Source organism: Hemiscyllium ocellatum, chromosome 50, assembly GCF_020745735.1.
Source record: "Hemiscyllium ocellatum isolate sHemOce1 chromosome 50, sHemOce1.pat.X.cur, whole genome shotgun sequence".
Taxonomy (NCBI): domain Eukaryota; kingdom Metazoa; phylum Chordata; class Chondrichthyes; order Orectolobiformes; family Hemiscylliidae; genus Hemiscyllium; species Hemiscyllium ocellatum.
The window spans coordinates 8,497,671-8,524,442 of NC_083450.1; the positions used below are offsets into that span (position 1 = coordinate 8,497,671).

General features: G+C 51.0%; 1 protein-coding gene across 5 annotated transcripts in view; it reads left to right on the forward strand.

Moving 5' to 3' along the window:
• LOC132805462 (multiple epidermal growth factor-like domains protein 10) overlaps positions 1–26,772 on the forward strand; it is a 63,338-nt gene that overhangs the window by 6,599 nt on the left and 29,967 nt on the right. For 4 of the 5 annotated variants that reach the window (XM_060820548.1, XM_060820551.1, XM_060820552.1 and 1 more), the window contains exons 1-4: positions 11,720–11,787; positions 20,776–20,883; positions 21,262–21,363; positions 23,208–23,308. In XM_060820548.1, coding sequence (XP_060676531.1) covers positions 11,738–11,787; positions 20,776–20,883; positions 21,262–21,363; positions 23,208–23,308 — 361 coding nt within the window. In that variant the 5' untranslated portion in view covers positions 11,720–11,737. Of the gene's footprint in view, positions 1–11,719; positions 11,788–20,775; positions 20,884–21,261; positions 21,364–23,207; positions 23,309–26,772 lie in introns of those variants that run through there. The other variant, XM_060820549.1, reaches the window with a different exon arrangement.

Sequence of the window (26,772 nt, forward strand, 5' to 3'; positions counted from 1 at the left end):
CCCATCTTCAACACTCCTTCCCTCCACCGCGCCCCCACCCCAGTCACAGCAGGGTGTACCATCTACAAGACCCACTGCAGCCAGGCTCCTTAGACAGCACCTTCCCGAACCTCCTCCCCCTTGGAGGGATGGGGGTGGGCAGCAGATACATGGGGAACACCAGCCCCCTGCAAAACTCCCCTCTTAACACCATCCCAAAATATATCAGCCGTTCCTTCGGGGGTCAGATTCCTGGAACTCCCTCCCTAATGGGGCCCTGGGTCCCTATACCACACTGGGGGGGAGGGGGAGGGGAACTGGAGCAATTCAAGATGGCGGCTCACCTCCACCTCCTCAAGTTGGGGGGAGGCAATTAGGGGGAATGGGGCAGTAAATGTGATGCCTGTGAACAAACGTAAATGAAAGAGCCAGGGACCTACAGCGATGTGGAATGGGGGCTGGTCTTCGCCACCAAATAATTGTCACATCAAAGTATTCCCGAAAGTCGGGCCAAACCTCAGGAATCCCAACAATTTGACACAAAGAATCAAATCTTCCCTTGGCGCTGAACCTCCCACAGCAACCACTCCCTCAGCACTGAATCTCTGACAGCACTTGCTGCCTCAGCGCTGACCCTCCCACAGCACCCGCTCCCTCAGCACTGACCCTCCCACAGCGCCCACTCCCTCAGCACTGACCCTCCCACAGCACCCACTTCCTCAGCACTGACCCTCCCACAGCGCCCGCTCTCTCAGCACTGACCCTCCCACAGCGCCCACTCCCTCAGCATTGACCCTCCAACAGTGTCCGCTCCCTTGGCGCTGATGCTCTGACAGTGCCCACTCCTTCAGCACTGACCCTCCAATGGTGCCCATTCCCTCAGCGCTGACCCTCCGACAGCACTGACCCTCACCAGCACATGCTCCCTCAGCACGGACCCTCTGACAGTGCCCACTCACTCAGCACTGATCCTCCCACAACCCCTCCCTCAGCACTGACCCTCCGACAGCGCCCACTCCCTCAGCACTGACCCTCTGACAGTGCCCGCTCCCTCAGCGCTGACTCTCCGACAGTGCACGCTCCCTCAGCACTGACCCTCCGACAAGGCCCACTCCCTCAGCACTGACCCTCCACCAGCGCCCGCTCCCTCAGCCCTGACCCTCCGACAGCACCCATTCCCTCAGCACTGACCCTCCAACAGCACCCGGTCCCTCAGCCCTGAACCTCCGACAGCACCCGCTCCCTCAGGACTGACCCTCCGACAGTGCTCACTCCCTCAGCGCTGACCTTCTGACAGTGAGACTGAAGGGGGGTGTGGTGAGGGAGGTTTCATGCTGAGGGAGATGCTCTCCCTGCCCTTTGGGTGAGTGGGTGTAAGTCCCCAAGGCGAGAGATGGCCTTAGGGTTGGTGAGGGTATACCCGCTAAATCCCAGGCCCCGTGTTTGTCCCTCAACCACTCTCCACAGCTGACGTGGCTCGGCTTGGCACCCCTGGGACCTCGCTGTGCTTTGCCCGTCTCTCAGATTCCCTCATCTCGAGCAGGGTGGTGCGGAGGGTCAATCCCTCAACATTATCATCGCCGTGGTTGTGGGATGTGTCCAGGTGCCAGTGGAATGCAATCGCTCGTGGCGAGAAAGTTGTTGCCTCCTGGAACTGGGAGAAATCAGAGGGAACTTTTTGTGTTGATGTGTGTTGTCCTGTGTGAGTGAACTTGGCACAGTGAGAGCTGTTGGCCATTTTCCAAATATTCTTTGACGATAGGTCGAGGGGCCTGTTTATTGTGAGGGCCGAAAACCAAATATAAACACGGCTTCCTTAGGATGATGTTTGCGGCCTAACTCAGGAAATGCTGTTCGAAGCCCTTTTGACCTCCATGTTTTAAGCTGTTTTCAGTGCCCCTCTTCCCCGCTACACGCTGCTCCCAGGTCACACCACCGGAGAGAAGCTCCTTTATATTTTTAATACATCATTGTTGGGCCCCTGGTTTCCTCAGTCTCCTGCCCCCCCCCCCCCACAACAAATCACCATGGAAACCGGGCCTAACTCCGCCTGTGTGTCAATCTCAGAGTGCTGCACTGTTGGTGAAGCAGCGTTGAGGGAGCGGGCGCTGTGGGAGAGCCAGTGCTGAGGGAGTGAGCACTGTTGGAGGGTCAGCGCTGAGGGAGTGGGCCCTGTTGGAGGGTCAGCGTTGAGGGAGTGAGCACTGTGGGAGGGTCAGTGCTGACGGAGTGGGCGCTGTTGGAGGGTCAGTGCTGAGGGAGCTGGCACTGTCGGTGTGTCAGTGCTGAGGGAGCGGGCGCTGTCAGAGGGTCAGTGCTGAGGGAGCGGGTGCTGTCAGAGGGTCAGTGCTGAGGGAGTGGGCACTGTCGGAGGGTCAGTGCTGAGGGAGTGGGCACTGTCGGAGGGTCTGTGCTGAGGGAGTGGGCGCTGTCAGAGGGTCAGTGCTGAGGGAGTGGGCGCTGTCGGAGGGTCAGTGCTGAGGGAGCGGGTGCTGTGGGAGGGTCAGTGCTGAGGGAGTGGGCGCTGTCGGAGGGTCAGTGCTGAAGGAGCGGGCGCTGTCGGAGGGTCAGCACTATCATTCAGAAACAGAAGTTAAACCCAATCTTCCACCTCACGTGATAAAGCTCCCACTGGATCTCTATTGAGTTTTGTGATTTATTCACGGGATCTCGAAGACCTCCATGTGTCGATCCCAATCTGTAATGACTTCTTCCACCAAGTGTCTTGTTCAGTGTCGACTCCATCGCTGTGTGTCAGGTCTCAGTCAGCTGTAGGCCCAGCCTGGTTAGATTAGATTACTTACAGTGTGGAAACAGGCCCTTCGGACCAACAAGTCCACACCGACCCGCCGAAGCGCAACCCACCTATACCCCTAACACTTCGGGCAATTTAGCATGGCCAATTCACCTGACCCGCACATCTTTGGACTGTGGGAGGAAACCGGAGCACCCGGAGGAAACCCACACAGACACGGGGAGAACGTGCAAACTCCACACAGTCAGTCGCCTGAGGCGGGAATTGAACCCGGGTCTCAGGCGCTGTGAGGCAGCAGTGCTAACCACTGTGCCACCGTGCCGCCCACAAGGATGCCCCCATTGGTTACCTCCACAATGGTGGTTTTTACCAAAATCCATGACACCATCCTTCGGACAAGCTCCCATATCCGGATTGAATTCATCGAATTTAAATGCCACCCAGGGCCGTGTTGGGATTTGAACCCGCATTCTGTCGACCTCTGACCTCAGTGATATTCCCGGAAGGCCAAACATGTCCACCCACAAATTGAAACAAGGTGAGGGCCCACGTTGCACTGGAATAAGCCCTTCGGCCTACTGATCCTGGGCCAGCCTTTCTAAACCAGAAACCTTTTTACCTCTCGGCTGACCGTATCCCTCTATTCCCTGCCGCATCGCGTACCTGCCAAGATGCTGAGGAAAGGTTGCCATCGTATCTGTCTCTGCCACCTCCTCTGGCAGCGCTTGCCAGGCACTCACCACCTCTGGGTTAAGAAACAACTCACTCCTTTCACATCTCCTCCACACACTTCCCTGTTTCACCTTGAAGTTATGTCCCCTAGTCATTGACATTTCTACCGTGGGGAAATAAGGACTCTAGGCCTTGACCTCAGCACTGCCCCTCACCTTGTAACCCCCCCGTCCAAACTGGCTGGCACCCCTCTTGGCACCAGCGGGTGTTCGCTCAGGGAGCACTGTCACTCCTTCCTGGCTAGGCTGGATGTCAATTGTCGATGCTTGACTGAGGAGCGCGAGGAAGGCTTCGGGGTGGGAGGTAGGAGGGACTTGGAGACACGGAAACTCCAGCTGCTTCCCTTTTGAGCAGCTGCACTCGCCTCTACTCCGTGGCCTCTTCCTGTGCATATGGTGGCCAACACAATCAACACCTGCGACTCTCCCCCTGTCCCCAGGGAACTGAGGCAGAAAATAGCATTCATTCCCGAATCACAGCGCCATCTCCCTCAGCGCTGACCATCCAACGGTACCCATGCCCTCAGCGCTGACCCTCTGACAGTGTCTGCTCCATCAGCACTGACCCTCCGACTGCACCCACTCCCTTGGCACTGACCCTCTAACAGTGCCTGCTCCCTCAGCACTGACTCTATATAGCGCCATGTCCCTCAGCGCTGACCCTCTGACAGTGTCTGCTCCCTTGGTGCTGACCCTCTGACAGGGTCACTCCCTCAGCACTGACCCACTGAAAGTGCCCGCTCCCTCAGCACTGACCCTCCGACAGCGCCCCCGCCCTCAGTGCTGACTCTCCAACAGTGTCTGCTCTCTTGGTGCTGACCCTCTGACAGTGCCACTCCCTCAGCACTGACCCACTGAAAGTGCCCACTCCCTCAGCACTAACCCTCCGACAGTGCCCACTCCCTCAGCACTGACCCTCTGAAAGTGCCCACTCCCTTGGCACTGACCCTCAACAGTACCCACTCCCTCAGGAATGACCCTCTAACAGTGCCCATTCCTTCAGCATTGACCCTCCTATTGTGCCCACTCCCTCAGTGCTGACTCTCCAACAGTGTCCGCTCCCTTAGTGCTGACCGTCCAACAGTGCCCACTCCTTCAGCACTGACCCTCCTATAGTGCTCACTCCCTCAGCACTGACTCTCTGACAGTGCCCACTCCCTCAGCACTGACCCTCCTATAGTGCTCACTCCCTCAGCACTGACTCTCTGACAGTGCCCACTTCCTCAGCGCTGACCCTCCGACAGCACCTGCTTCCTCAGGACTGACCCTCTGATTGCGGGTACTCCCTTGGTACTGACCCTCCGACAGTACCCAGTCCCTCAGAAATGACCCTCTGACAGTGCCCACTCCCTCAGTGCTGACTCTCCAACAGTGCCCGCTCCCTCAGCCCTGGCCCTCTTAGTGTTCACTTCCTCAGCACCAACCCTCTGACAGTACCCACTCCCTCAGCACTGACCCTCTCACAGTGCATGCTCCATCAGCACTGACCCTCTGACAAGGCTTGCTGTCTTGGTACTGACCCTCTGACAGTGCCCACTCCTTCAGCACTGACCCTCCGACAGCGCCTGCTCCCTTGGTACTGACCCTCCGACAGCACCCACTCCCTCAGCACTGACTCTCCGACAGCACCCACTCCCTCAGCACTGACCCTCCCTCAGCACCCCCTCCCTCAGAACTGACCCTCCTATAGTGCCCACTCCCTTAGTGCTGACCCTCTGACAGGGCCTGCTCCCTCAGCGCTGACCCTCTGACAGTGCCCACCCCCTCAGGACTGACCCTTTGACAGCACCCGCTCCCTCAGGAATGACCCTCCGACAGAGCCCGTTCCCTCAGGACTGACCCTGTGACAGCACCTGCTCAGGATATGGGGTCGGACTGAGATGAAAAACCTTCCCTTCACCCAGAAGATGGTCGGCCTGTGGGATTCACTCCCAAGGTGGGCCAGGTACGTTTGAGAAGAGAGACCAAGGATTCTTTCTCTGTTGGAATCGCCGGCTGGGCCCTGCATTTATTGCCCAGTTCCCTGGATCATCCCCCTCCCCGTCTCCAAACCTTGTAGTAGGTGGTGGTGAGCGGCCATCTTGAACCGCTGCAGTCCCTGTGCTTAACATCGCGATTGAGTGGTTTGCTGGGTCCTTTCAGGGGACAGTTGCGAGTCAACCATCTTGCTGTGGGTCTGGAGTCACGTGTAGGCCAGACTGGGTAAGGTGGGCAGTTCCCTTCCCTTCGTGATTTTGATTTTATTGTCATTGTACAGCGAAAAGTGACTGATGGCACTCATGGTACCATCTTAGGAACATAAGGGTAGCAAACGAAACGACGTTAAAAAGGTTAACCATTGCCTTCAGTAGAATTACAAAGAAATAAGCTGCGAGTTAACTTTGAAATCCTTCTCAATATAAACTAACATAATAAAGGACGTTGCTGGACCAGATGAGGTTTTGCGACAATCCTCAACGGTTATCTTAATTTAGTTAAATTAATTCGGGGGCCACGTGCACAGCTGATCCCACACAGGGTATCCCTCCCCTCCCCTCAGTTTCCCAGGGTGCCCTTAGTGCTAACATCACTCCTTCCTGGGGTGTGGGGGGGAGCTGAGCTTGTGGGGCCTAAACAAATCACATCTTCCTCAATGATTCAGCAGCCCCATGGCCGTTCCCTGAACGGACAGGAGGTGACAGAGTCTGGGATACGTTACGCCACATGGGAGTTCGATCCTGGGAATCAGAAACCACAAAAACACCAGACAGATGTCTCCCATCAAGTCATAGAGGAGGGTTTCATAGGGAGCTTTACTCTGTATCTAATTGTCCCTGTCCTGGGAGTGTCTGAAGCAGATGCTGTAGAGGGAGCTTTACTCTGTATCTAATTGTCCCTGTCCTGGGAGTGTCTGAAGCAGATGCTGTAGAGGGAGCTTTACTCTGTATCTAATTGTCCCTATCCCGGGAGTGTCTGAAGCAGATGCTGTAGAGGGAGCTTTACTCTGTATCTAATTGTCCCTGTCCCGGGAGTGTCTGAAGCAGATGCTGTAGAGGGAGCTTTACTCTGTATCTAATTGTCCCTGTCCCGGGAGTGTCACAGCGCCAGGGACTCGGTGACGTTTCCCACCTCGGACGCCTGCCTATGTAGAGTTTGCACATTCTCCCCGTGTCTGTGTGGGTTTCCTCTGGGTGCTCCGGTTTCCTCCCACAGTCACAAAGATGTGCGGGTTAGGGTGGATTGGCCACACTAAATTGTCCCATAGTGATAGGTGCATTAGTCAGAGGGAAATGTAGGGGATTGGGTCTGGGTGGGTTACTCTTTGGAGGTTGGGTGTGGACTTGTTGGGCCGAAGGGCCTGTTTTCCTACTGTAGGGCACCTAATCTAATCTAATCCCCTCATTTATCGAACACGTCCTCAAACTCCTCATTTAGCCAAGACTTCCTCAATCCTCTCATTTTACTAAAATCCTCTAATCCCCTCTCTGACTGAAGACTCCCTTAATCCCCTCAAAACCTCAAGACTCCCTTAATGCCCTCTCTAACTTGAGACTCCCTCAAACCCCTCACTCAGTCAAGACTTCCTCTGTCCCCTTGCAATCTCAAGGCAAGTACTGATTAGGGATAGTCAACTATGGGCTTTGTGCATGGGAAATCATGTCTCATGAACTTGATTGATTTTCCTGAAGAAGGATTGATGAGGGCAGAGTGGCGGATGTGATCTATATGGACTTCAGTAAGGTATTCGACAAGGTTCCCCATGGGAGACTGGTTAGCAGGGTTAGATCTCACGGAATACAGGGAGAACTCGCCATTTGGATACAGAACTGGCTCGAAGGTAGAAGACAGAGGGTGGTGGTGGAGGGTTGTTTCTCAGACTGGAGGCCTGTGACACAAGGATCAGTGCTGAGTCCACTATATTTTTGTCATTTATACAGTCAGTTCTGCTAACACACGTGCTATTCTCATTTCCATTCTTGTGCTAGCCCATGACATAAGGAAACTGTGTAATAGCAGCTCCATTTGAACTATCAGGGTCAGAATTGCGTTTAATCAAAACACACTTAAAAAGTTCACATAATCGAAACGTTGTCCCCCAATTTTTCAATCGCGTTAAAGCAACATCGCATCAACGAAACGTGCCTTATGGCAGAAGGACCTGTATGATAGATTTGGGTGTGAACATAGGAGGTATACTTAGTAAGTTTGCAGATGACACCATCTGGATGGGGACATGAATAGGAAGGGTTTGGAGGGATATGGGCCGGGTGTTGGCAAATGAGATTAGGTTAGGGTATTTGGTCAGCATGGACGATTTGGACCAAAGGGTCTGTTTCCATGCTGTACATCTCTTCGGTGTACTGGACAGCGAAGAAGGTTACTTCAGATTACAACGGCAACTTGATCAGATGGGCCAATGGGTTGAGGAGTGGCAGATGGAGGTTAATTTAGATAAATGTGAGGTACTCCATTTTGGGAAAGTAAATCTTAGCAGGACTTATACACTTAATGGTAAGGTCCTGGGTAGTGTTGCTGAACAAAGAGACCTTGGAGTGCAGGTTCATAGCTCCTTGAAAGTGGAGTCGCAGGTAGATAGGATAGTGAAGGCAGCGTTTGGTATGCTTTCCTTTACTGGTCAGAGTATTGAGTACAGGAGTTGGGAGGTCATGTTGCGGCTGTACAGGACATTGGTTAGGCCACTGTTGGAATATTGCGTGCAATTCTGGTCTCCGTCCTATCGGAAGGATGTTGTGAAACTTGAAAGGGTTCAGAAATGATTTACAAGGATGTTGCCAGGGTTGGATAGGCTGGGGCTGTTTTCCCTGGAGAGTCGGAGGCTGAGGGGTGACCTTATAGAGTTTTACAAAATTATGAGGGGCATGGATAGGGTAAAAAGACAAAGTCTTTTCCCTGGGGTGGGGGAGTCCAGAACTAGAGGGGCATAGGTTTAGGGTGAGGGCAGAAAGATTTAAAAGGGACCTAAGGGGCAACATTTTCACACAGGGGGTGGTACGTGTGTGGAATGAGCTGCCAGAGGAAGTGGTGGAGGCTGGGACAATGACAACATTGAAAAGACATCTGGATGGGGACATGAATAGGAAGGGTTTGGAGGGATATGGGCCAGGTGTTGGCAAATGAGACTAGGTTAGGGTATCTGGTCAGCACGGACGATTTGGGCCGAAGGGTCTGTTTCCATGCTGTACACCTCTAAGACTCCCTCAATCCACTCACGAACTGGAGCCTCCCTCTGTACCTCACTATCCCAAACACCCTCAGTCCCTCACTTATTGAAGGATGTGGACCCTCTTGGGAGGAGTGTGTGTGTCACGGATTGAGAGTCACTCTCATACATGCCCCAGGATCAGTTTGAATCAAAAACTCAACAAATGGCAATCCTTTCATCCTCGGGAAATTCCTTAACCCTCCAGAGATCCCTCAATCCTCAGAGGATCCATTTGAAGAATCACTCGGAATGTGACTCATTTCCCCGGCGAGTCTCAGATTGGAATTCATTGCTCAAACAGGAAGGATCGAGAGGCTACATGTTACTTAGTGTAAAAACACACACACTCACTCACACACTCAAATATACACACTCACTCACACACTCAAATACATAGATATACACACACACTCAAATACACACACTCACTCACACACTCAAATACACACACTCACTCACACACTCAAATACATAGATATACACACACACACTCAAATACACACACTCAAATACATAGATATACACACACACACTCAAATACACACACTCACTCACACACTCAAATACATAGATATACACACACACTCAAATACACACACTCACTCACACACTCAAATACACAAACATACACACACACACACTCAAATACACAAACATACACACACACACTCAAATACACACACTCACTCACACACTCAAATACATAGATATACACACACACACTCAAATACACAAACATACACACACTCACACACACTCAAATACATAGATATACACACACACTCAAATATACACACTCACTCACACTCAAATACATAGATATACACACACACTCAAATACACAAACATTCACACACTCAAATATACACACTCACTCACACACTCAAATATACACACTCACTCACACACTCAAATACATAGATATACACACACACTCAAATATACACACTCACTCACACACTCAAATACATAGATATACACACACACACACTCAAATACACAAACATACACACACGCACTCAAATACACAAACATACACACACACACTCAAATACACACACACACACTCAAATACATAGATATACACACACACACACTCAAATACACAAACATTCACACACTCAAATACACACACTCACTCACACACTCAAATACACACACTCACTCACACACTCAAATACATAGATATACACACACACACTCAAATATACACACTCACTCACACACTCAAATACATAGATATACACACACACTCAAATATACACACTCACTCACACACTCAAATACATAGATTTACACACACTCAAATACACAAACATACACACACACACTCAAATACACACACACACACAAATACACACACACTCAAATACACAAACATACACAGGTATACACACACACACTCAAATACACAAATATACACACACTCACTCACTCACACACTTAATTACATAGATATACACACACACACTCAAATACACAAACATACACACACGCACGCACTCAAATACACACACATACACGCACACACACTCAAATACACAAACATACACACACACGCACTCAAATACACAAACATACACACACTCAAATACACACACACACAAATACACACACACTCAAATACACAAACATACACAGATATACACACGCACACACTCAAATACACAAACATACACACATGCACGCACTCAAATACACACATACACACTCAAATACACAAACATACACACACACACACTCAAATACACACACATACACACACTCAAATACACAAACATACACAGATATACACACGCACACTCAAATACACAAACATACACACACGCACGCACTCAAATACACACACACACACTCAAATACACAAACATACACACACACACACTCAAATACACACACACACTCAAATACACAAACATACACAGATATACACACGCACACACTCAAATACACAAACATACACACACGCACGCACTCAAATACACACACACACACTCAAATACACACACACACTCAAATACACAAACATACACACACGCACGCACTCAAATACACACACATACACGCACACACACTCAAATACACAAACATACACACACATGCACTCAAATACACAAACATACACACACTCAAATACACACACACACACAAATACACACACGCACACACTCAAATACACAAACATACACACATGCACGCACTCAAATACACACATACACACTCAAATACACAAACATACACACACACACACAAATACACACACATACACACACACACACTCAAATACACAAACATACACAGATATACACACGCACACACTCAAATACACAAACATACACACACGCACGCACTCAAATACACACACACACACTCAAATACACAAACATACACACACACAGGCACTCAAATACACACACACACACAAATACACACACACACTCAAATACACAAACATACACACTCACACACACACAAATACACAGATAAATACACACATTCACAAATATACACACACACTCAAATACACAAACATACACACACGCACGCACTCAAATACACAAACATATACACACACACTCAAATACATACACACACTCAAAAACACACACATACAGATATACACACACACACACTCAAATACACAGATATATATATATATATACACACACACGCTCAAATACACATACTTACACATTCAAACACACACACACCTACTGGGGCAGAGTGGACAGCAATGGACCTGACTGAGTGGCCGTGTGGCCAGAGACAGAACACAGCCTCTGTATTGAATGGCCATCTGTTGTGCAGTCTGTAGTTGGGCAGACAGAGATGTTCCGAGGGGAGACGGGAAGCTGTCGAGCTGAGGTGATGATTCATTGCCATATGCAGGCTAAGAGTGAAGGAAATGTCCTCTATCTTATCGGCACACGGAGCCCAGGGCTGCGAATTGCTCATTTCCCAACAGGGGAACTGGCAGGAGCTGAGCCCAGAGCTGACTGCTTCCTGTTCGTTCCCAAACCCTCCGCGCTGTTGTTTTTCCAGGAGTCCGATCAAAGAGACGGACGCCCAATGGTCCACTCTCTGTCCAGAGAGGATCAGGAACCCAGGAAGGCTGAGAGGTGAGGGAAAACCTCCTCAGATCACCCCCTCCCTATCCCTTAACACCTCCAGACCCGACATCCCTTCCTATCCCTGTAACACCTCCGGTACCTACGTCCCTATCTCTGTAATCTCCTATCTCTGTCACCAACTTCAGTCCCATACACCTCCTCCCTATCTCTGTCCCCTCCTCCAGCCCCTATCTCTGTTACTGCCTCCAGCTCCCTACACCCCCTCCCTGTCTCTGTCACCCCCTCCAGCCCCTATGCCCCCTCCCAATCACTGTCACCCCCTCCCTATCCCTGTCACCTCCTCCAGCCCCCTACACCCCCTCCCTATCTGTCACACCCTCCAGCCCCCTACACCCCCTCCCTATCTCTGTCACCCCTCCCAGCCCCCTACACCCCCTCCCTATCTCTGTCCCCCCTCCATCCCCTACACCCCCTCCCTATCTCTGTCCCCCCTCCATCCCCTACACCCCCTCCCTATCTCTGTCACCCCCTCCCTATCTCTGTCACACCCTCCAGCCCCCTACACCCCCTTCCTATCTCTGTCACCCCGCTCCAGCTCCCTACACCCCCTCCATATCTCTGTCACCCCCTCCAACCCCCTCCCTATCTGTCACCCCCTCCAACCCCCTACACCCCCTCCCTATCTGTCACCCCCTCCAACCCCCTACACCCCCTCCCTATCTCTGTCACCCCCTCCAACCCCCTACACCCCCTCCCTATCTCTGTCACCCCGCTCCAGCTCCCTACACCCCCTCCCTCTCTCTGTCACCCCGCTCCAGCTCCCTACACCCCCTCCCTATCTCTGTCACCCCCTCCATATCTCTGTCACCCCCTCCAACCCCCTACACCCCCTCCCTATCTCTGTCACCCCCTCCAGCCCCCTCTCTATCTCTGTCACCCCCTCCAACCCCCTACACCCCCTCCCTATCTCTGTCACCCCCTCCAACCCCCTACACCCCCTCCCTATCTCTGTCACCACCTCCAGCCCCCTACACCCCCTCCCTATCTCTGTCACCCCCTCCAGCCCCTACACCCCTTCCCTATCTCTGTCACTACCTCCAGCCCCCTGTACCCCCTCCCTATCTCTGTCACCTCCTCCAGCCCCTTCCCATCACTCGGTCATTGGGGTGGGTGGGGTGGAGCCTGAGCTCAGGTGTTTTTCCAGTAACCTCTGTCCCCCCCGACACTATCCAATTCTCCCTGTCTCTCTCCCTGTCGCTCCCTCCTCCGATCAGACTCACTTTAAAACCGATCACCGTGATAGAGGTTTGCTCACCTCCCCCTGTTATCCCCTGACTGGGTTGTGGGTCAGATTTGATTTGAGAATTGTTCCTGTGGGAGCTCTGGGTTAGGGATGGGGGTGGGGGGAGAGTGTGAGTGCTGGTTTACTGTCATAAAGGTACTCTCTCAATGGTCAATGTGTGCCTGCTCCTCCGCTCGATTCTTTTCCCGAACTCTCCCTCCCACCTTTCGATTCGAGCGGCTCCCATTTGACTGGCTATTCAGTTAAGGCATCATTTCCCAGTGTCGCTCACTCTCCCCCACACACAGTGACCTTCGTGCACACACATTCTCTCTCTCTCTCACACACACATACTCTCTCACACATACACACACACTCTCTATCAGACTCTCACACACACACTCAGACTCTCTCTCACACATACATACACACACTTACAGACTCTCTCTCACACACACACTCTCACACGCACACTCTCACACAGACATACACACACACTCACATACACACAGACAAGACACACTCTCTCACACTCTCATTCTCATACACAGACACACACACACACTCTCTCTCACACAGACACTTTCTTACACAGTCTCACATACCCTCTCACAGTCTCTTACACACACACACACATTATCACAGATTCTCTCACACACACACTCTTACACACACACCCAGACTCTCTCTCACACTCTCTTACACACAGTCTCACATACTCTTTCTCACACAGTCTCTCATTCTCTCTCACACACACACACATTCTCTTACACACACACACTCACAGACTCTCTCACACACACTTTCTTTCACACACACACTCTCACAGACTCTCTCACACACACACTCAGACTCTCATACAAAGACACACTCTCTCTCTCACACACACTCACAGACATGCTTTCTCTCACACACGCACTCTCGTACACTCTCACAGACTCTCTCTCACACACGCACTCTCTTACACACACACGCACTCTCTTACACACACACACACTCACAGGCTCTCTCTCTCACACACACACACACACACACACTCACAGACTCTCTCTCTCACACACACCCTCACAGACTCTCTCTCACACACACCCACTCTCTTACACTCTCACAGACTCTCTCTCACACACGCACTCTCTTACACACACACACACTCACAGGCTCTCTCTCTCTCACACACACTCTCACAGACTCTCTCTCTCACACAGAGTCTCTCTCTCACACACACTCTCTCACACTCACACACACACATTCTCACAGACTCTCTCTCACACACTCTCTTACACACACACACTCTCACAGTCTCTCTCTCACGTACACACACACTCACAGACTCTCTCACACACACTCACAGTCTCTCTCTCTCACATACACACACACACTCACAGACTCTCTCTCACACACACACACACACTCACAGACTCTCTCTCACACACACACATTCTCACAGACTCTCTCTCTCACACACACTCTTACACACACACACACTCTCACAGATGCTCTCTCTCACACATTTTCACACACACAGACACACTCACTGTCTCTCACACACACACATACTCTCACAGACTCTCTCACACACAGTCTCATACAGACACACACTCTCAGAGTCTCTCTCTCTCACACACACACATTCACATACACAGACACACTCACTCTCTAAGACGCTCTCTCTCACACACTCTCAGACTCTCACACACTCACACTGTCTTACACACAGTCTCTCTCTCACACACACATACACTCTCTTACACATACACACAGACTCTCTCTCTCTTTCACACACACTCTGACTCTCATACACAGACATACTCTCTCTCTCTCATACACAGACACACTCTCTCTCAGACTCTCATACACAGACACACTCTCTCTCAGACTCTCATACAGACACACTGTCTCTCTCTCACAGACACACTGTCTCTCTCTCACAGACACAATCTCTCTCTCTCTCACACAGACTCTCATACACAGACACTCTCTCACACAGACTCTCATACACAGACACTCTCTCTCACAGACTCTCATACATAGACACGCTTTCTCTCACAGACTCTCATACACAGACACTCTCTCTCACAGACTCTCATACACAGACACACTCTCTCTCTCAGACTCTCATACACAGACACACTGTCTCTCTCTCACAGACACAATCTCTCTCTCTCTCCAGACTCTCATACACAGACACACTCTCTCTCACAGACTCTCATACACAGACACTCTCTCTCTCTCACAGACTCTCATACACAGACACTCTCTCTCTCTCACAGACTCTCATACACAGACACTCTCTCTCTCTCACAGACTCTCATACACAGACACACTGTCTCTCTCTCACAGACACAATCTCTCTCTCACAGACTCTCATATACAGACATACACTCTCTCTCTCAGACTCACATACACAGACACACTCTCTCTCTCTCACAGACTCTCATACACAGACACACTGTCTCTCACAGACTCTCATACACAGACACTCTCTCTCTCACACAGACTCTCTCTCTCTCACACAGACTCTCATACACAGACACACTCTCTCTCTCTCACAGACTCACATACACAGACACACTCTCTCTCTCTCACAGACTCTCATACACAGACACAATCTCTCTCCCTCACAGACTCTCATACACAGTCTCTCTCACAGACTCTCATACACAGACACACTGTCTCTCTCTCTCACAGACTCTCATACACAGACACACTCTCTCTCACAGACTCTCATACACAGACACACTGTCTCTCTCTCACAGACTCTCATACACAGACACAATTTCTCTCTCTCTCACAGACTCTCATACACAGACACACTCTCTCTCTCTCACAGACTCTCATACACAGACACACTGTCTCTCTCTCTCACAGACTCTCATACACAGACACACTGTCTCTCTCACAGACTCTCATACACAGACATACTCTCTCTCACAGACTCTCATACACAGACACACTGTCTCTCTCTCACAGACTCTCATACACAGATACACTGTCTCTCTCTCACAGACTCTCATACACAGACACACTGTCTCTCTCTCACAGACACTCAAACACAGACACACTGTCTCTCTCTCTCACACACAGACTCTCATGCACAGACACACTCTCTCATACACTATCTCTCACACACTCTTACAGACTCTCACACACACACACTTACACATACACACACTCTCACAGATTCTCTCTCTCGCACACACACTCTCTCACACACACTCTCACAGACTCTCTCTCACACACTCACTCACAGACTCTCTCTCTCACACACAGACTCTGTCTCTCACACACTCTCACAGACTTTCTCTCACACACACCCACTCTCTTACACACTCTCAGACTCTCTCACATACCCACTCTCACAGACTCTCTCTCTCTTACACACACACACTCTCTTACACACACTCACAGACACTCTCTCACACACACTCTCAGACTCTCTCACACACACACCCACTCTCTTACACCCACACTCAGACTCTCTCTCTCTCTCACACACACACACTCTTACACACACTCACAGATACTCGCTCACACACCCACTCTCTTACACTCTCACAGACTCTCTCTCTCTCACACACACACACTCTCTCACACACACTCAGACTCTCTCTCACACATACACTCACAGACTCTCTCTCTCACACACAGACACACAGACACACAGACTCTCTCTCACACATACACTCACAGACTCTCTCTCTCACACACACCCACTCTCTTACACTCTCGCAGACTCTCTCTCATACACACACTCACACTCTCAGACTCTCTCACACGCATACATTCTCGCAGTCTCTCCCTCTCTCACACACACACTCACAGATTCTCTTTCGCACACACACACACACATCCACTCAGACTTTCTCTCTCTCTCACACACCCACTCTCTTACACTCTCACAGACTCTCTCTCTCACACACACCCTCTCTCACACACAGACTCACAGACTCTCTCTCACACACACAGACTCTCACTCACACACACCCACTCTCTTACACTCTCACAGACTCTCTCTCACACATAGACTCACTCTCTCACACACCCACTCTCTAACACACACACACACACACACTCTCTCACAGACACTCTCCCCCTCACACTCTCTTACACACTCACAGACTCTCTCTCACACACACTCACAGGCTCTCTCACTCACACACTCACAGGCTCTCTCACACACACTCACAGGCTCTCTCACACACACACTCACAGGCTCTCTCACTCACACACTTACAGGCTCTCTCTCACACACTCACAGGCTCTCTCACACACACTCACAGGCTCTCTCTCACACGCACACTCTCACAGGCTCTCTCTCACACACTCTCTCTCACACACACTCACAGGCTCTCTCACTCACACACTCACAGGCTCTCTCTCACACGCACACACACACTCACAGACTCTCTCTCACACACTGACTCTCTCTCTCACACACACTCTGACACACTCTCTCTCACACACACACACACACACACTCTCACAGACTCTCTCTCACACACCCACTCCCTTACAGACTTTCTCACACACACACACTCTTACACACACTCTCACAGACTCTCTCTCACACACTCACTCTCTTACACACATACACTCTCACAGACTCTCTCTCTCTCTCACACACACACTTTCACACACCGACACACTCACTCTCTCTCACAGACTCTCTCTCACACACACTCTCTCACAGATTCTGTCACACACTCTTACACACATACAATCTCACAGACTCGCTCACACACACACTGTCTTACACACATACACATTCTCAGAGTCTCTCTCTCTCTCTCACACACACACAGTACCGCTCTCACACACACTCACTCTCTCTCATATACACTGACTCTCTCTCTCACACTTTCTTACACACACTCACAGACTCTCTCTTACACACACTCTCTCTCTCTTACACACACTCTTACACATGCACACACTCTCACAGACTCTGTCGCACACACACAGTCACAGACTCTGTCTCTCACACACACACCCACTCTCTCACAGACTCACTCTCTCACACACCCACTCTCTTACACACACACACACACACACTCTCTCACAGACACTCTCACATACACACACACACAGAGACTCTCTTACACACACACAGACTCTCTCTCTCACACACACACACAGACTCTCTCACACACACACACACAGACTCACACAGAGAGAGTCTGTGAGAGTGTGTGTGTGAGAGAGAGACTCTGAGAATGTGTATGTGTGTAAGAGAGTGTGTGAGAGTCTGAGAGCACATGAGAGAGTCTGTGAGAGTGTGTGTGTGTGTGTGTGTAAGAGAGAGTCTGTGAGTGAGAGAGTCTGTGAGAGTGTGTGTATTGTGCGAGAGAGTCTGTGAGAGTGTGTGTGTAAGAGAGTGGGTGTGTGAGCGAGAGAGTCTGAGTGTGTAAGAGAGTGGATGTATGAGAGAGAGTCTGTGAGAGAGTCTGAGTGTGTGTTTGAGAGAGAGTCTGTGAGTGTGTGTGAGAGAGAGTCTGTGAGTGTGTGTGTGAGAGAGAGAGTCTGTGAGTGTGTGTGAGAGAGAGTCTGAGAGAATGTATTGTGTAAGAGAGTGCGTGTGGGAGAGTCTGTGAGTGTGTGTGTATGAGAGAGAGTCTGTGAGAGAGAGTGAGTGTGTCTGTGTATGAGAGTCTGAGAGTGATACTGTGTGTGTGTAAGAGAGTGGGTGTATGTGAGAGAGAGTCTGTGAGAGTGTGTGTGAAAGAGTCTGTGTGAGAGAGAGAGAGAGAGAGTGGTGTGTGTAAGAGAGTGGGTGTGTGTGAGAGAGAGTCTGTGTGTGTGTGAGAGGGAGAGTCTGTGTGTATGTGAGAGGGAGAGTGTGTGTGTGTGTGAGAGGGAGAGTCTGTGTGTGTGTGTGAGAGAGAGAGAGTCTGTGTGTGTGTGAGAGAGAGAGTCTGTGTGTGTGTGAGAGGGAGAGTCTGTGTGTGTGTGAGAGAGAGAGTCTGTGTGTGTGTGAGGGAGAGTCTGTGTGTGTGTGAGAGGGAGAGTCTGTGTGTGTGAGAGGGAGAGTCTGTGTGTGTGTGAGAGGGAGAGTCTGTGTGTGTGAGAGGGAGAGTCTGTGTGTGTGTGTGAGAGAGAGAGAGTCTGTGTGTGTGTGAGAGAGAGAGTCTGTGTGTGTGTGAGAGAGAGAGTCTGTGTGTGTGTGTGAGGGACAGAGTCTGTATGTGTGAGAGGAAGAGTCTGTGTGTGTGAGAGAGAGTCTGTGTGTGTGTGAGAGAGAGAGTCTGTGTGTGTGTGTGAGGGACAGAGTCTGTATGTGTGAGAGGAAGAGTCTGTGTGTGTGAGAGAGAGTCTGTGAGAGAGAGAGAGACTCTGAGAATGTGTGTGTGTGAAAGAGAGAGTCTGTGAGTGTGTGTGTGTAAGAAAGTGTGTGTGAGAGAGTGAGTGTGTATGAGAGAGAGTGTGTGAGCGCGGTACTGTGTGTGAGAGAGAGATAGTCTGTGAGAGTGTGTGTGAGAGAGTCTGTGAGAGCACATACACTCTCAGACTCTCTCTCTCACACACATACTCACAGATCCTCACACACACACACTCTCATTGACTCTCTCTCTCACACACACTCTTGCACATACACTCTCACAGACTCTCTCACATGTACTCACACTCACAGACTCTCTCTGAGACTCTCTCTCACACACACTCTCTCTCACACACACACTCTCAGATTCTCTCTCACACACACTCTCACAGATTCTCTCACACACACTCTCACAGACTCTTTCACACACACACACAGATTTTCTCTCACACACACTCTCACAGATTCTCTCTCTCACACACACTCTGTCTCTCTCACACACACAAACTCACAGATCCTCTCTCACACACACACACTCTCATTGACTCTCTCTCTCACAGATTCTCTCTCTCTCACACACACTCTTACACATACACTCTCACAGACTCTCTCTCACATGTACTCTCACACACACACTCAGACTCTCTCAGAGACCCTCTCTCACACACACTGTCACAGACTCTCTCACACACACACACTCTCACAGATTCTCTCTGTCACACACACACTCTCACAGGTTCTCTCTCTCTCACACAAACTCTCTCACATACACACACATTCTCACAGACTCTCTCTCTCATGCACACACTCTCTCACATTCACTCTCAGACTCTCTCTCTCACACACACTCTCACAGACTCTCTCTCACACACACACTCTCTCTATCACACACACACTCTCACAGACTCTCTTTCACACACACTCTCACAGACTCTCTCTCTCACGCAGACACTCACAGACTCTGTCTCACACACACACACTCACAGACTCTGTCTCTCACACACACACTCTCAGACTCTCTCACATAACACTCTCACAGACTCTCTCTCACACACTCACTCTCACACACTCTCTCTCTCTCTCTCACACACTCTCTCTCTCTCTCTCACACACACACTCTCTTACAGAACCATGGATGTGGTCATAGTCTGAATGGGACGGAGATGGGGAGAAATGTCTTCACCCTGAGAGTGGGGAAGGGTGGGGGGTAGCCTGTGGGATTCTCTCCCACAGAAAGCCGGGACATGGAATGTTTTTGAGAAGGTGTTGGATGGAGATGTTGGGACTAAAGGGTCAAAGTGGGGACTGAGTTGGATGATCAGCCACAATCCCATCGAACGGGAGTGCAGTTTTGAGGAGCCGAATACTCCCCACTCCTACTCTCCATGTTTCTGCGTTTGGTATTTGACTCTCTCCTCTCTGTGTGTTTCCCGTTCAGGATGAAGCCATTGTGCGTGTTGCCCGAGGTCCTCCTGCTCTGCAGCCTCCTCCTGCCGGCCTGCCCTTTGAACCCAAGTGACCCGAACGTGTGCAGCCGCTGGGAAAGGTGAGAGGTCAAGTAAATGGCATCGTGGTTGGCAGGAGGAAGGAGGGGGAACCGACGGTGGGGTGGTGGAGGGATGGGGTGAAGGAGTACGTACGAATGGGAGAAGGTTGGGGTTTGGGGAGAATCAGAGGTGGGAGTGCAGAAGGAAAGGGACCAATACCTTCCAAATCCATGACCTCTGAACCCTACTGGAAGGGCAAGGGCAGTAGCAGGTACATGGCAACAGCACCAAGAGATTTCTTTTCATCCCAGGAGCTACCGAGGCATCTTCAGTCGCTGAAGAACCAAGCCCGGGCCTGGAGGGTCACCTAGCAACTGTCGGTCAATTAACAACCTGCTCCTTTCTCTCTCTCTCTTCCATCCCCTCCACCACTTCAGCTATTCAGTCACCAAGCAGGAGGCTTTACTGACGCCACATGATGAGCCCTACGAGGAGGACTGCGACGACCCCAGGAGCCGCTTCAGGTGCACCAGACACAAGTGAGAGCGAGAGGCCTGGTTGCGGCCTAGTTGTGAATCTTCAGCGCCCCCTCCTTCCCCACCCTCCTCTGGTCAGACACGACATGCAGCCCCGTGTGTGTGTGAGAGAGAGTCTGTGAGAGTGTGTGTGAGAGAGAGAGTCTGAGAGTGAATGTGAGAGAGTGTGTGTGCATGAGAGAGAGAGTCTGTGAGAATGTGTGTGTATGTGAGAGAGTTTGTGTGAGAGCGTCTGGTAGCTACTTTGCCGCCTCGTCATTTGGACGCCACCTGCGAGTCAGGAGACACAGCAACCCATCCCCTCACAGCAAGATCCCACAAGACCTCTCCGATGTGTTCGGTCGAGGGGAGTAAATATATCTTGACCCAGGGTAGCGTCCTCCCCACCAGTGATGGTCACTGTTTGGTTCACAGGTTATGAATTGGAGAATCCCTACATTATGGAAACAGGCCCTTCAGCCCAACAAGTCCACACCAACCCTCTGAAGAATAACCTACCCATTCCCCTACCCTATCACTCTACATTTACACCTAACTAATCCACCCTAACCTGCACATCCCTGGGCACTACGGGACAATTTAGCATGGCCAATCCACCCTAACCTGCACATCCCTGGGCACTACGGGACAATTTAGCATGGCCAACCCACCCTAACCTGCACATCCCTGGGCACTATGGGACAATTTAGCATGGCCAACCCACCCTAACCTGCACATCCTTGGACACTATGGGACAATTTAGCATGGCCAATCCACCCTGACCAGCACATCCCTGGGCACTATGGGACAATTTAGCATGGTCAATCCACCCTAACCTGCACATCGCTGGCCACTATGGGACAATTTAGCATGGCCAACCCACCCTAACCTGCACATCCCTAGGCACTATGGGACAATTTAGCCTGGCCAATCCACCCTAACCTGCACATCCCTGGGCACTATGGGACAATTTAGCATGGCCAACCCACCCTAACCTGCACATCCCTGGGCACTATGGGACAATTTAGCATGGCCAACCCACCCTAACCTGCACATCCCTGGGCACTATGGGACAATTTAGCATGGCCAACCCACCCTAACCTGCACATCCCTGGGCACTATGGGACAATTTAGCATGGCCAATCCACCCTAACCTGCACATCCCTGGGCACTATGGGACAATTTAGCATGGCCAATCCACCCTAACCCTAACAGTTAATCTGCGCAAGCACGGGGGGAGAATGTGCAAACTCCATACAGACGCTTGTACAGAGGGTGGAATCGAACCTGGGTCCCTGATGCCGTGAGGTAGTGGTGCAACCACTGAGCTGCCCGATTGGTTGCCGGATCTTTTCTCACTGCCTTTGCCACTTGGCTGGTATTATCCAGGGCACTCCCCCCTCCCCCCGCCGCCCAGTTAACCTTCTGGGGCCACAGGGCGAGTGCAACACTCACAATCGTCAGCCAAAAACCCCCCTGTTGGGGTTCACAGATGGGGTGATCCTCACCACACGTGACTCCAGACCACCCCCATGGCGACGTGGTTGACTCTTAAACGCCCCCTGGCTGATGAGGGATGAAAATACATGCTGACCTCACCATCGACACCCACATCCTGTGAATCTACCTGCGGCCTGGCCAATCAGAGCGCTGTTGCTGGGCAGAGCTTTCCTGAAACAATGTCATATTGAGCCACTGTGATTGGCTTTGATGTCCCCGGAAAGTAGCACGGAGGGAGTTCATGTGTCTCCCAAAGCCCCTTCCTTACCTTTTTCTTAAGCGGCGGCCACCCTATTCTCGTTTGGGGTCCACGGTCTAAAACCAACCACGGATTTGGCCATTTCCTACCCTCTTGCCTTCCGTTGCAGGATCAGCTACCGCGTGACGTACCGCATGGGGGTGCAGACCGAGTATCGCAAGCGAGCGCACTGCTGCCCCGGATACTACGAGAGTCGGGGTCTCTGCGTGCGTGAGTAGCCGGATCTTTTACAGCTGACCGAGGGAGCCAGAAGTGGGTGTTGAGGCAAGGGTGTTAGTGCCGTGATCTGCTCGAGGGACAGGGTTGTACAATGGGGGCCGAATGGTCTCATGGCGTTGCTCCCCAGGAGCTGGGCAGTGGAGTGTGGGGAGAGACAGGCATTGTCCAGATGGGCAGTGCCAAGGGTGAACCCATTGCTACGTTGGCAGTGCTGCCTAGAATATGGGAGCAGGAGTTGACCATTCGGCCCTTCCACCTTCTCCACCATTCAGTGGCTGATTGTCCAATTCAATCCCCTGTTCCTGCTTTGATCACTTTAGTCCCGGGATCTATACCCAACTCCTTCCTGCAAACGTTCAGTGTATAGGTCTCGATCGCTTTCTGTGGGAGAGACTCCCACAGGCTCCCCCCCACTCTTTGGATGTAGCTATTTCTCCCCTTCGACTGTGACCCCCTGGTTGACACCACTCCCTCCCTGGGTCAGCGGAAACATCCATCCTCCCTTCCCCTTGCCTAGTCCTGTTAGAATTTTGCTGGTTTCTATGAGATTCTCCCCCTCATTCCTCAAAACGCCCAGTGAACACAGGCCCGGGCTCTCTTCAGAGCACAGAGCCAGTCGAAATGTGGAAATGTAGGTCCCTGGTGATCCCCTGTCAGTTAACAGGGGTCCCTGACAGAGAGAGAGAGAGACTTCCTCTTTAACAGGGGTCCCTGATATAGAGCGAGAGAGCGATAGAGAAACTCCCTCTTTAACAGGGGTCCCTGACAGAGAGAGAGAGACTCCCTCTTTAACAGGAGTCTCTGACAGAGAGACAGAGGGGAGGGAAAAGAGAGAGAGAGAGAGAGAGACTTCCTCTTTAACAGGGGTCCCTGATATAGAGCGAGACAGAGAGAGACTTCCTCTTTAACGGAGGTCCCTGATATAGAGAGAGAGAGAGAGAGAGCAATAGAGAAACTCCCTCTTTAACAGGGGTCACTGACAGAGAGAAAGAGAGGAAAACAGACTCCCACTTTAACAGGAGTCTCTGACAGAGAGACAGAGGGGAGGGAAGAGAGAGAGAGAGAGAGACTCCCTCTTTAACAGGGATTCCTGACAGAGAGAGAGAGACTTCCTGAAGAAGGACTTATGCCCGAAATGTCGATTCTCCTGCTCCTTTGATGCTGCCTGACCTGCTGTGCTTTTCCAGCAACACATTTTTCAGCTCTTTAACATGGGTCCCTGATATAGAGTGAAACAGGCAGTGAGGGGGAGAGAGAGAGAGAGAGAGAGAGAGAGACTCCCTCTTTAACAGGAGTCCCTGATAGAGAGAGAGAGAGAGAGAGAGAGAGAGAGAAAGAGACTCCCTCTTTAACAAGGGTCCCTCATAGAGAGAGGGAGACTTCCTCTTTAACAGGGGTCCCTGACAGAGAGAGACAGGCAGACTCCCCTTTAACAGGGATCCCTGATGGACACAGAGGCGGGGGAAAGAGAGGGGGACAGGGGGAGAGAAAAAGGGGAGAGATGAGGAGGGTGTGATTAGGAACAGAGAAAGAGAGCGAGTTAGAGAGAGAGAGAGACACAGAGAGAAACTGTGGGGGATGGGTGCAAACAGAGGTAAGTACAGATATAGATAGTGACGGAGAGAGTGTCACGGCGAGAGATTTACAGATGGAGGGCTAGGGAAAGAGTATCAGAGAGGGGTTTGAAGGAGACATAGAGAGGGAGAGGCACAGAGAGAGAGAGAGAGAGACATAGAGAGAGATATCGAATGAGAGAATTAGAAAGGGGGGTTCGAGAGAGAGAAAAACAGAGAGTTGGGGGGCTGCAAAAAGAGAGAGAGAGAGAAAGAGAAAGAGAGAGAGATAGAGAATTAGAGGCAGACACAGAGTTAGAGACAGCCAGAATGAGAGCAACAGAGAGTCACACTTGAGAAATGAACAGACAGGCAGAGATAGAGGATAGAACGGAGCCGCAGAAATAGAGTAATGCATAAAGAAAGAAATATGGAGAGAAGGGATGGGTTGACAGATCAAGCGAGAGATACTGACTGCGTCTGAGAGAGAGAGAGAGAGAGAGACAAAGAGATACTGAAAGAGAGTGAAAGAAATATGGAAGAAAAAGAGAGAGTGTGAGCGAGGGACAGAGACAGGGATACAGAGAGAGGGGGACAGAAAAAGAGGCAGAGAGACAGAGTGAGAGAGAGAGACTGAGATGTAAGGAGGGAAAGAAAATTTGAGAGAAAGATGACAGAAAACAGAGAGAAAGAGAGAGATGGCGAAGATGCCATGTAGTAAGTGTGTTGTTCCCGGCTCAGTGTGTGAGTGAGGCCTCAGCAAGGCCTGAGCGGGAAAGGTCAGACCTCAGAGAGAGAGTGAGACAACAAGATCATGGCCCCAGTGAGTGTTCCCACATGCCGCACTCACTGAAAAATCTCAGCCTGGGCTCAAAGCCAAAGTTTTCCATCTCGTCTACACATTTCCCTCACATGAAAAACGACCAAATTGTCGAAATGTGGGATGTGGGGGCTGTAGGCATCTGGAATAGTCAAGGCCCGGCCTTGCGATCAAAGTCGGGCCTCACCTCACAGCAGGCTGGTGTTTCAAAATGGCCGCCCTCACCATCTTGACATGATCGCTGAGGTGTTGATGACCAGAGAGCATGGTGAACTGTTGGAGGGAAGGTGGAGGTTGAGGCTTGGGGTGCACAGGGTCACCCTTCCCTTCCTTCCCGTTTTCCATCGTAATCCTGCCCTCCGCTGACCCTTGAACTTGAAGCTGCTCAGATGGTGCCTGGAGGCCGTGTTTGATGTCACGAGCGATCGCCTGGCTTGCCTACTTCACCAACTGGCAGAGAGGCGGTCACTCAGGCCATCAGGCCCTGCTAGTACCATGAAAAAAAAATTCTCTAAATATTCCCATGCTCCCCCACACACCTCCCCTCAGCCCCAATGTCTCCTGCAGATCTTTCCCAATTCTCCCCCATTTCCTTTTGAAAGCTCCTGTTGAATCTGCTCCCTCCCACCTTCCTGCAGCCAGTAAAATGCTTCCTTTTCTTCCAAGGATGTAATAATTTTGGAGGTGCGCACGAGGGGAAAGCTTCATGAGGACACCCCAGATCGTCAAGTTTATTTTCTTTTCTTCTTTTGGTTGAAAGGTCAGCTAAATCGATCCCACCTCCTGGCCTGCCAGACTGCACTGCTCCTCATCCCTGTTCATTAACCACCCAGTCAAGGGACAAAAGGACTTGACGGTGCACCACTGCGTCTCATTGTACGCTCCCTGACCTGGAAGCGGTGCCAGGGCTCTCTTGCAAGATCCTGCGAGTGTTTCCCGGGAAAGGGGGGGGGATGGGGTCGGTGGAGGGATCAACTACCTCCAAGCCCAAACAAAAGTGGGGGAAGAGGGCGGGGATGGATAACGAAGGAAGGGGTGATCACACGGTTGGCGTCACTAAAGGAAACAGTCCACTGTTTGCT